This window comes from Chelonoidis abingdonii, chromosome 1 (genome assembly GCF_003597395.2).
Source record: "Chelonoidis abingdonii isolate Lonesome George chromosome 1, CheloAbing_2.0, whole genome shotgun sequence".
NCBI lineage: Eukaryota > Metazoa > Chordata > Testudines > Testudinidae > Chelonoidis > Chelonoidis abingdonii.
Window position 1 is genome coordinate 312,388,788 of NC_133769.1, and position 12,814 is coordinate 312,401,601.

The following is a 12,814-nucleotide window of genomic DNA, read 5'->3' on the forward strand; positions in this document are numbered from 1 at the left end:
AAGCACGTTGCAGCCACTTGAACGCTGGGATAGCTGCCCACAATGCACCACTCCCAACAGCGCTGCAAATGCTGCAAATGTGGCCACACTGCAGCGCTGGTAGCTGTCAGTGTGGCCACACTGCAGCGCTGTTCCTACACAGCTGTACGACCACAGCTGTAACTCCCAGCGCTACACATTTCCATGTGTAGCCAAGCCCTAACAGCCCTAGTGCTTAAAGTGCTCGGTTAAAGGGCACTTACTCATCTAATGGTTGTGCTTTTATATCCAGGACCAAAGAAAGGTGTCTGAGACTCACACCCATTAATAAAGAAGAGGTTTTGGAGAATCCAAGATGCAAATAGAGCATTCCCCTGGCATATATCCAAGATTCAAGTTACTTAGACCAGTGCTTAAATTTTTCTGTGACTATATCTTCACTGTTACATATGCTCGTTACTTCTTTCGAGTTAGCCTAGTTCAACTGAGATTGGCACACCTGAGCTTCTATGTTCACACCGGCACTGCACTTGCTTGTGAGTTGCATTATGACATTTGGGGGCACATTCCAGGGTTTTTTGCGCTGCCGTAAGCTGAGCCTTTCAGTGAATTCTTCCTCAGTGAATTCTGAGAGAATTTGTCTGTCCCTTCTGGACACACAGGGGGAATGGTGAAAAGGCATTGGGTAACTAGTGACACTAGGCTGCATTCATATTGCAGAATGGTCATGTTAGTTGACGAGTTGTGCTAACTCAGTCTGTAGGCTTGTATTCTCTAATGAGCCAGTCAAACTGAATTAAAAGTACCATCACACTCAATTTAAGGATTTTTATGTGTGAACAGGACTCAAGATAGGGGTAACACCAAAGTTGTAAGTCAAGTTAACTTGGTAGTGAAGACAAGCCCTTTGTCTGTAAACAAGGAATCTGATCTGTCAGGGAAGAAAGGCTCATGGAGGCATGGGTCCGAGGCTCAGGTTCAAGGGCTCCTAAGTCTGAGGTTCTGAGTTTTTCAGATCTTTCTCCTTTGAGGTAACCTCTAGAATAGAAACCCCCAAACTGTTGCCTATGGAGTCTGGATCAGTCATGGTGGGCTGGGTGCTTACTGGTGATGCTTGCAGAACATGATGCTGGCTCCCTCGAGTATGTTTACTCCACAATTAGACACCTGTGGCTGGCCTGAGGCCACTGACTTGGGCTTGCAGGGCTTGGGTTTGGACTGTTCAATAATGGTGAAGAAGTAAACCCCAGCCCAAGCTCCAATGTCTATAACTCATGTATTACATCAAAATTAATACAACAGCACACAGTTTCCACTGTGTGCCTCTGCAGAAGCAAATACATTCAGAGAACAGTTACTGTGATTTAACGATTCTTTCTGAAGGCCAGATCATGCCTTTGGATATATATGCGCATCCCTAATGTCTTCAAATTGTTGCCCTTCTTTCATCTGTGGTACCCCATTGTCTTCAATGATAACTGAAGACAGGCTTTTGCCCTAACAACTCTTTCAATGAATGCATGTGTCAGAATATGAGAGCCAGGTCTCTTTCTCCTATCTGAGGTGTGTATGTACTGCTCACTGGATTAAAAGGTAGTGAGAACTTCTGTTTGTGTCTAAAGTAAATAGCTCTGACTCTGATTACACACAGGCAGCAGATCTCTTGTGTAAGGAGATGTCATTTTGACATAGTCACTTTTGGGAGTAGAACCCACATTAACATATGCTATCAGATGCCGCTGCATGCTCTTATGGTATGCGTGTTGTAGCATGAATGACATGCACAGAAAGGTAACCAGTGCCTCAGTACTGGCCCTCAAGGCTTCACTCCTTAGAGATGACGAGCGAGGCACTCTGCAGTGATATCTATCTTTTTTTTTAAAGCAAATCATTAGAAATTTTATTCCAGAGTTCATATTCTCTCCTGGTTTTGTTGGTTTGTTTATGTTTATACTGGAGGGAATGTAATGTTATGAAGTAATGTTCCAACAGGAAGAAAACTATCCTCCATTTTGCCACCCAGAGCAGGCTCCCCCATTATTCTGAAAGCAAGATGAGTGGCTGATGAGACTTAATTGACTTATAAAGAGTCATCTATATATATGGTTTGGGCTTAATTCTGGATGGGGGGCTGGGATGGGCTAAAAGGACTAGTGTCCTCTTACTGAAGACCCTAAGGCAACATTCTGTTGGTTAGAGCAGGGAATGGAAGTTAAATTTTCTAATCTGACTGTGGGCAATTCATTTGGCCCAGCCTTATAGGAGTATCATGAAAATTTACTAGGCTAGGCCCAAATTCTACTCATGTACCTGTGACACTGTACCCCATAATGCTTTATGGGAATATGACATAACTGGAATATGTTTTGTGCTGCCTGTGCCATGTAACATATCTCTGTAAAAGTTATGGTCTACTGTACTTATTCATCCTATTTGTACACATATATCACTTTGTACTTGAGATTAAGAATATTGGCTGTGTACTTGCTTAGAAATCAAGCAAGATTTGTGAGGCATTTGGTCAGCTTCTTTAGGGAGGAATTCACAGGGTTAAGTACCCGATCAGGAAGCACTTGGGGAGCAATGGATCTTGGAATGCTCCAATCCACATAAAAAGTCTTCCTGGAGACATACAGGATACCATGTGGACAATGGCTTCTGTGAGTCATGCATGGACATGTGACTTGCCAAGGTGACTCCATCTTGGAGCTGGACTTTGCATAGGAGTGAGGAGGGAGTCTTCACCCACAAGGGAAAGTCTATTAAAACCCTGGGAGACCGCTCCATTTTGTCTTCAGCTGGCTAAAGAGGGAGTCTCTTCACCCCCTCAGGATACTTGCAGGGGCGGCTCTAGACATTTCGCCACCCCAAGCAGGGCGGCATGCTGCGGGGGGCCCTCTGCTGGTCGCTGGTCCCGCAGCTCCAGTGGACCTCCCACAGGTGTGTCTGCGGAGGGTCCACTGGTCCCGTGGCTTCGATGGACCTCCTGCAGGCGTGCCTGCGGAGGATCTGCTGGTCCCGTGGCTCTACTGAAGCTGTGGGACCAGCGGACCCTCCGCAGGCATGCCTGCGGGAGGTCCACCAGATCTGAACCGGTGGACTGGCGACAGGCAGATGGCCCCCTGTGGCATGCCGCCCCAAGCACGCCCTTGGTGTGTTGGGGCCTGGAGCCGCCTCTGGATACTTGGAAGAAACTGGAACAAAGGTGTGTAAGTGATTACTGGACCCAGGCTAAAAGGAGATTAGTCTGTAAAAGGGAGCATTCTGGAACTGGTGAGGATCTTATCTGTATTCAGTTTGATTAGACATAGATTTGCACATTTTATTTTATTTTTCTTGGTAACTTACTTTGTTCTCTCTGTTACTACTTGGAACCACTTAAATCCTACTTTCTGTATTTAATAAAATGACTTTTTACTTATTAATTATCTCAGAGTATGCATTAATACCTGGGGGAACAAACAGCCATGCATCTCTCTCTATCAGTGTTCTAGAGGGTGAGCAAATTATAAGTTTACCATGCATAAGCTTTATACAGGGCAAAACGGATTTATTTGGGTTTAGACCCCATTGGGAGTTGGACATCTGAGTATTAAAGACAAGCACACTTCTGTGAGCTGCTTCCAGTGAAGCCTGCAGCTTTGGGGCAAGTAAGTCAGATCCTGGGTCTTTGTTGGAGAGGATGGGAGTGTCTGGCTCAGCAAGACAGGGTGTTGGGGTCCTGAGCTGGCAGGGAAAACAGGAGCAGAGGTAGTCCTGGCACATCAGTTGGCAGCTCCCAAGGGGGTTTCTGTGATCCAACCCGTCACAATACCCTTCACCATGAAAGCTGAAGATAATGGAGGGGGGGGGGCACTAATGCTGTTTTTCTCATTTGTCAAAAAAATATTCTCACCCTAGGCAAGTGAGGAAATAGAATTTTACAAGGCTGACTTAGCTCAGCCTCAGTTTCCTCATTACTAAAACGAGGATAGTTATCTACCTCTCAGATATGTAAGGCTTAATTCATCAAAGCTTCCAAAGGGTTTTGAGATCCTTGGATGGAATGTATTCTAGAAGCACTGAGTGTTCTAGTATAATATTAGTTCCAGAAGTGAAAAATCCAGGTTCTCATTTGTGAAACCAAGCCCTGGTTGCCTTTCAGCCATGACAGGAGAGGTATAAAAACCTATAGTAAGGCCATTTCAAGGATGCATGCAAACCAAATTTCACTGGTTCTATTTGCCAACATTTTCTGATTTCTGCAGCATTGTTTTCCCACTGAAATCATCCACTTCACCTTCACTTTGTGGCACAAAGGGTTGGTTATGCATTTTGAACAATGAATCAATTAGAATGCCTTCTATGTCAAGAAATACTATACAAATCTGAAAACATTTGAGTTTTATTTAGCAGGATACTCCAAAAGAAGCCATGTAAAGGGAACCACTTAGATTGACCATGATTAATTTGGGGAGCAGCTATACCTTTTGTGTTCTGCGGTCTGTCATCCCCACCCAGAATAGAAAGCTATTTCATTATCAGGTTCATATGCTTTTACCTTAGCATACAAAGGCCTGGGCTGGTTTAAGCTAGTGGAGCTGTATATCTATCTATCTATCTAGATAGATAGATATATTTAAGTTCAGTAAAAGATCATTTGCCTGAGGAGCTACAGACTCCAGTTTAAATCCACAATATGCCAATGATTTATTTATTACTGTTATTTAAGAAAATGTGCAGCAGTTTCCAGTTCTGAATATTTAATTGTGTATAGAAAAAATAAGCTGCTCTGAAATTCCTTTCATTTTAGTGCATTAAAATATAACCAGCACATTCCAACCAGAATTCTCTTAGAGCAGAGAACTACGCTACAGCTTACACTGTACCACTGTGATCCCATTATTGAGACTGACACTTCCTTTTTAGAAGTCATACTTCATTTCTATCCACTTATGAATGGCAGGCCCAAGCCTGTTGAGGAAATCTTGACTTCTCTTTGATTTTCAGTGCCACCAGCTGGGATAGAATCCTAGGTAAAGAGTCAATGAATGTCTGTAGCTCAGTATTATCTTCCTGGTATTCACCTCAGAATCAGGAAAAAATTAAAGGCAGGGTTCCACTACCGATTTTTACGGATAAGCAGAGTGGGGCCTGAGCTAGACTGTTCAGATCCAGACTTTCCCATTGGTAGAGGGGCACTTGGATCTGGAGATTTTGGCATTGTTTTTACTAGGAAACAAGGCGTGTTCTTATCTTGAGTTAGCTGATACATGGTAACTAACATGAGTAAAGAGCTAGTGATGACAAGGCAGTTTGTAATTTTCATGTGACTTAGTAGGTCAAAGTAAACCCTAGGTTCTCCCACTCAACCTAATACATGTGAAAATTACAATCTACCTTGTCTTAACTAACATGAGGTAAACTCTTAGTGCACTCAAGCTAAGAACACATCTTTTTTCAAAGTGAAGATGTACCTTTAGTTTATCCTTCTATAAACAGTGGTCAGACACAAAGTTCAACTCCACATCTGGATCTGAACTTGCCTTAAATTTGGGGATCCTCAGATCCAGGGTATTGGAGCTGATTCAGTACCAGAAATGGGTCAGAATCAAGAGCTATCACAGAATAATAGCTCTATGAAAAACCCACAAATTTTGGTTTCCTATGAACACTTTTGAGCAGGGGGGATGTATAGAAAAAGGAGGGGAATGTAAAGTTGGAGGAAAAAAAGATTCATATTGCAGATAGATATTCCAGCTGTCGCTTTACAATCTGTATTAATGAGTGAAAGCCGTGAGGCTGAGGGCCAGGAATACAACAGCACAATCAAGCTGCAACACTTCTCCTGGAAACTTTTGCGGGCTTTAGATTTCTTTTCTGAAAAATGCCCTTTGAATATTTGAGAAAATAAATGTTAAACAATGAAAGTCCTCATTACAGATTATGGATACCTTGATTTTAGAGACAGATTGGTTTTCCTCTAGCAAGCCAGTCACTCTTGAGAGCGATATGAGAATATAACTTAATTTGGTTCAATATGACATCCAACTGGGTGGTGTTATCTGATTTAAAAGGTTAGATTTCCAGGCCCTGGATCAGTGAGGAGTGAATACTCTGTAGAGGTAGTGGGTTTTTCTTCAGTGGACGGAGTAATCTAAGGGATGAATGGCTCATCAGTGCCTGTTCTATATAATGAGAGGCCAAAACATGTCTTCTAGAGTGTGTCTACACTGCAGCTGCCTGCATGCCTTCCAATCCAGGTAGATGGTATGTGCTAGCTCTGCTTGAGCGAACACAATAAAAATAGCAGTGTGGAGCTGCCCTAGTACAAGCCCACCCAACCCACTGGGTCTGTATTCAGGTGGCTAACACATACCACCACCTGTGCCACAATGTCCACGCTACTATTTCCAGTGTGCTGGCTTGAGCAACCATAGTTTATCCAGGCTGGGGGGCAAACTCCCAGCTGCAGTGTCAACATGCCCTTAGACTATAAGCTTTTTGGGGAGAGGGCTGCCATTTGTTATATGTTTTTATAGTGCCTAGCACAATGTGGCCCAACTTGTTTGTGGGCTTTAGCCTCCATCTTATTATCAGTGTTAAATGATCATGGCTGTTATTGTTGTTAATAAACAATAACTGTGGGATAAATATGATCTGCCATTTGATATTAGGTCTATGATTCCCCCTTGCCTTTAAATAGTGATAATGGCTCCTAGAGATGGTGGGTCATATGATGCAATGTTCTACGCAGACCATCTGCTGATGTCTGATGGAGTATTGCATGCTGGAGCTTGCCACCTTCTTGTGCAGTGTCTTAAAGCTTTGGACAGCTGCAAGTTGCTCCATTTTAAGCAAACTAACTGTAGTCCCCCACTTCCTATGAAGTTGCTAATGAGTGACACCCACAAATGGGTCAAGCAGAAGCCTCTGTCCCAAAGAAAATATTTCACCTTACTACCAGGAACTTAGAGCTACATTAGGACTTGGTTATTAGGCAGACAATAAAGGAAATATATTTGCATAGTGTATCCAAACCAAGAATCCTACAAGTCACCCTGCTGGTTCTTTCCATGCTGGCAGTCTCTGCTCAAGAGATTCAGTAGCTTATTTTGATGGAGACAACAACTTGATTATCACCGTTAAAATGTGTCGTAAAATTGTATTAACAAAACAGCGAATACATTACACAAAGGCCTTAATCACTGGACGTTTACATAATGCCCACTGTGGATAGGTACGAAAGAGCACAAAAGACCTGAGACCCCAAAAAAGTCCATTAGTTCTGGCTTTCTCAAGCTGCTGAAGAACAGAGTTTTCTTCTTTACATTTCTGCTTCAGCAGTGTGAACTTTGCTCGCAGTTATTGCAATGCCTATAGCCAGGCTTCCATTATCAGAGAAGAGCTGGGCCAGTGAGGTGTTAAGGACAAGGCAATCGCCTTCTGATATGACAGAGTCAACGCATTCCAGTACCGATCTCGGGGTAGCTTCCCACTTCAGGCGCCTCTGATTCCTGTTGAGCTCGAGCCTGTAGGTGAAGTTATCAGCTTGTATGGGGGTGCCAATCAACATCATGGTGGCAAAGAACTGGGGGTGGCCTTCATATTTCTCCTGCTTCCTGAGCACAAGCAAAAAATGGTGGCCCAGGCAAGAATGCATTATTATCCAATCTGTTGGTGCAGGGAGGTGCATGTCTGTGGCCAGGAAAACAATCTCTGCCCCATGAAGGATGTTGATTCGGTGCGTCTGTCTCAGATGTGATACCACCACTTCTATATGGCCTTCCCATTGACAAGAAAACAGAGGGCACATGCAAGGAATCAGTTGCGGGTCGTGCACTGTCTCAGGGGGATGGTAGGAACGAAGGCTGCCTTGCTCTGTGGAGGTCTGACCGACTGCATGCCTGTTTGATACATACTGCAAGAAGAAGAGAAAAAAAAACATGATGAAAGCTGGGGATACCATTCCAGGCACTGACTTGGAACATACTTACAGGGCCTGGTCCTGAGAGGTGCTGAGCACCTGCAAATCCTATTGACATCAATGGAAGCAAAAGGAACTCAGCACCTTTAAGATCAGACATACCCACTGTGAGCAAGATGTGGACTTGTATAGACAGCAAAAGGTGCCAGCAGCTGTCTCATTCTGCAGGGGAAAAGATAAACCAGCAGGACTGCAATAAATCATCTTAAATGAAAGTGATGTATGTGTTTTAAAAAGCAATTGCATTAGTTCAAGGGAAACAAATCTGTATTTTGAAAAAAACAAGGAGAGTATGGGGCATTTTATGCAGTTATTGCTCTTAGAGCTCCTAACAGGGAGATGCAATATTTATAGCTTTATTACCCTTTAATGAGACACTCTGGCAAACATGAACTTTTTTTAAATCTGAAATAGCGTGTTGTATAACACATAATTTGTGAACCAAAATCAATTTTCATTGTGTATGATGGCCTCAGTATTTTTTTTTATGAAAAAAATACTTTGTGCCTAAATCTTGCTCTTTTTATCCATATATATCTAACGATGGACACATGACAGATTGAGGCAGTGGCACAACAACCCATGTACAGAGACACCAGCTCTTGGAATCCTGATGATTGTGTCAACATTTCAGCTTGCATTACAAAAAAATACAAGTTTCTATCCTCATGGTTGTGAAGAAACACTCAATTTATGTTTTTGAGTTTAATTGATGACGTGACCTCTGCCTCAGTCTGCGGGCATCCTGAAACAATAGCTCTGAGCGATAGGAACTGTCTCATACATCTCAATGGGGAGCTAACTCCAAGATCCACTGCTCTGAGGGGACCTGCCAACACCTCCTCAGCATAGAATTTTGTGAATGACAGAGGAAACAGAATGCAGTGAGTATTCAACCCTTCAAAGTTCTCTCAACACTCGTAGCAGTTTACTACTTGAAACCCAAGTCTCTTTACCCATTTTCAGACATGGGAGGTGTTCATGCACCAGCAAAAGCAATGAGAGACAATGAGCATGCTGCTACGGAACAAACCATGTGCTGAAATGAATGTGTTGATATAATATTTTGACACTTTGTCCAGCAATACTGCTCATTTTAACACATTTCACCTGAGGTAGGAAACAACAGTGTGTATCAGAACAGCTATCATCCGCCCCTCTCCTGATTATGTCTCTAGCAGAACTGGGAATTTATCAGGCCATTTGGCGTTCGCTTGTGAATGTCAAGTTGCTGAGGCCTAACTATCCCACCCTATCCCACATTCTAGACTGAAGTCTCCTTCCATTATTATTTCAACATTACTTGGACTTTGTCACCAGACATCCTGGGGGATATCCACTCGTAAATTGCCCCACTATGTAAATGATCAATATTCACTTGAAAGGCATGATTGTATAGTCCAGGCTTTTCAGGCAGTTGAATTTTGATATGTAACCTCTAAAGCTACAATGGGTGGAGAACAATGTTAAATATACTGCTGTGTAATAAGTGGTACTCACTGAGACCCCGTACATCTACTTTCTTGGATATTTGATACAAACAGTAATGGATCATTTAAACATGTACTGAACCATCTAGTACTTGCTTTGGAGAATTATTACTCCAAATTATTATGTATGTATTTTGTTGTGTTAAAATCCAAGAATTTAAAATGTCCCACAAGATACTGAACCAAAGACTGATAAATAACCAGCATTGACTGGAAAATAAAGTAGATCATTATAAACTACCTTAAGGTGTCTGTCTTTAGTGGCCTGTTTATCATAGAGGGATGACAAGTTATCCTGCATTTCTTCCTTCTTCTTATTTGGATGAAAGTTATAGTTAATTTAAACCATCTTTTGGTGAAGCAGGTTGTTGCAACAGCAGCTCATAAAAGGCCCTTTTTTAAATCGCTGGAATGCTAATTGCTTCATAAAATGAATTCTAATCTTCCCATCTAATACAATGTGTGTGAGCAATTACTTTCACTCAGCAAATTGTTAATGCAACATTAGTGATTATACTAATTAAAACTAATGAACTCTTACTCACATGCGGATAAACCTCTCAACCACTCAACAAATTTCAACTTTCTAACAATTTTATTCAACTTCCATTTTGGAAGATGGATCTTAAATTAACCTCTGGAATAACATTCAAAATTGGGTTTTTAAATGTAAAGCTTTATTAACTGTGTATAATTTCTCTCCAAAGATTACCAGAGTCAGAGAAACCATTTCCACTGAGGGTGTAATTGAATTTAAAAATGTATTCTCCTAATTTGATAAGTTACACTAGCATGGTGTATAATGGTAGCTCATCCATCTGAATCGCAGTCAAGGTAAAAAAAAAGACATGTCTCGGCAAATATCATGCTATGACAATCATTCTTTAGTGGCTCAGGAGCTGGCTAAATAATTTGTAGTGAATAATTTAATTCACTGAATTTTACCTCTTCCTAGCTGTGTGAATTTTCCACAAACAAATTGTGAATTTCTCAAATATATTCAGTATTGGAAAGGATTTGTTTTATCATTTCAGTGAAGAATGCCACGTTAGTATCTTGTTTCAGGTCAGATTAGTATGAAATACTGGCACTTCAAGATAAGTTGATTACATGAAGGTCACATGGTGGGCTTCTGTTGTCTGACTGGAAAACAGCAATCCTTAGCATTGAGTTTCTGGTATGAATACTTACACTAATGAATTCAAAATTCACTTCTGCAAATATTTTGCAAGATTTGTTAAAAATCCATAGTCTCAATGAACATTCTTGCCAGAAAACTCATTTGCTAGAATATCTCCTGAAACCCTTGAGATTTATGTGGTATATAGGCCTTTTGCTGGTTCTCCGCACAGGCATGAGTTGCACCCACCCACACACACACAAAGAGGCATGAATATAACAATAGTGAATTAGTTTAAGTGTTCAGATGAATACTTATGAACTTTTCCCCATCTTTGACCCACACAAACAGTTTCCTTCTGTCATGTTTTTTTTAGGTAAGACTTATTGGACTGGTTTCAGAGTAGCAGCCATGTTAGTCTGTATCCGCAAAAAGAACAGGAGTATTTGTGGCACCTAGAGCCTAACAAATTTATTTGTGCATAAGCTTTCGTGGGCTTATTGACTGTGGTTCTCTTTAAAAACAAATAATCAAGTGCAACCTTAACTGATCCTTTTGCCAAAAGGCATATTTATAAATACATAGCAAACTCAGCTGAATTGCAAAAACAAGAGAGAGAATGTTTGGGCTTGTTGTTAGGATGAAGATGATCCAGGTTCAGTTTCTATCTCTTCCACACATTTTCTGTTTGAACTTGGGCACATCACTTAATCTCTCCATGACTCCATTCTCCAGCTGTAAAACAAGGATAATGATCTTTCCTTTCTTCCACCATTTGTCTGTCTGGACTATATAGACTGTCAATTCTTTGAAGCAGACAGTGTCACTACAAGCGCATATATAGAACCTAGCACAATGGGGCCCTGATCTTCATTAGGGCCTGTTAGCACTACTGGGATATAAATAATCTGAATATTTTAGATTTACACTAATGTATGTGAGAGAAGAATTTGGCCTCTGCTTTAGTAATGACTGAGAACTGTAGGGTTATTCGTTTCTGTTAGCTAACAGGAAAATGAGAACATCATGCTTAGTGAGCAGGGATGACTCTCTCCGTACCTGGCCAATAAGGATTGCTGACAGAAGAGCAACTGCTGTTAGTAGTCAGCTCTTTCTGGATACTTGTATAACTGGGTTTTACCCAGCGATTACAGCGTGCTTTAGAAACATTAATTAATTCTCACAAAATCCTGGCTTATTTGCTCAGACAGGTCATGGGCCTGATTTAAAATCAAAGTCAATGGGAGTCTTTGCATAGGGTCACCCAGCAAATCAGAGGCAGAGCAGAAGATAAAACTCAAGAGTTCCAACATCTTGCTCTTCCCAGAAGACTGCACTCTCTCTATACTGCCATTTTGGCAGTAGATGTGATTTTTCTTAATTTTTAGTAATGCTTTTAACACAGTCCCATATGACATTCTCATACACAAACTAGAGAAATGTGGGCTAGATGAAATTACTATAAGGTAGGTGCTCAAATGGTTGAAAGACTGTAGCATAGTTATCAATGGTTCACTGCCAGACAGGGAGGATATATCTAGTGGGGTCCCACAAGGGTCTCTCCTAGCTCTGGTACTATTCAACATTTTCATTAATGACTCGTATAATGAAGTGGAAAAAATATGCAAATGACACCAGGCTGGGAGAGGTTGCAAGCACTTGGGAGAACAAGACTAGAATTCAAAATGACATTGACAAATTGGAGAATTGGTCTGCAACCAACAAGATGAAATTCAATAAAGACAAGTGCAATATACTACACTTAGGAAAGAAATATCAAATAGACTAATACAAAATGGGAGATAACTGGCCAGGAGGAAATACTGTGGAAAAGGATCTGGAGTCATAGTTGATCAGAAACTGAGCATGAGCCAAAATGTGATGCGGTTGCCAAAAAGGCTAATATCAATCTGGGGCACATTAACAGGAGTGATGTATGTAAAACACGAGAAGTAATTGTCCCACTCTCCTGAGCACTGGTGAGGCCTCAGCTGGAGTAATGCGTCCAGTTTGGGGCACTGCACTTTAAGACAGATGTGGACAAATTGGAGAGTGTCTAGAGGGCAACAAGAAAAATGATAAGTCGTTTAGAAAACCTGACCTATAAGGAAATGTTAAAAAAAACCTGAGCATATTTAGTTTTGAGAAAAGAAGACTGAGGGAGGACCTTATATCTTTAAATATGTGCAGAGCTGTTATAAAGAGGATGGTGACCAGTTGTTCTCCACGTCACTAATGGTAGGACAAGAAATAATAGGC

General features: G+C 41.4%; 1 protein-coding gene across 1 annotated transcript in view; it reads right to left on the bottom strand.

The window, feature by feature from the left end:
• Positions 1–7,163: 7,163 nt before the first annotated feature.
• The window catches only part of SIAH3 (siah E3 ubiquitin protein ligase family member 3), a 72,465-nt gene continuing 66,814 nt past the window's right edge, over positions 7,164–12,814 (bottom strand). The window contains exon 2 of the mRNA XM_032790002.1: positions 7,164–7,879. Coding sequence (XP_032645893.1) covers positions 7,286–7,879 — 594 coding nt within the window. The 3' untranslated portion in view covers positions 7,164–7,285. The remainder of the gene's footprint in view (positions 7,880–12,814) is intronic.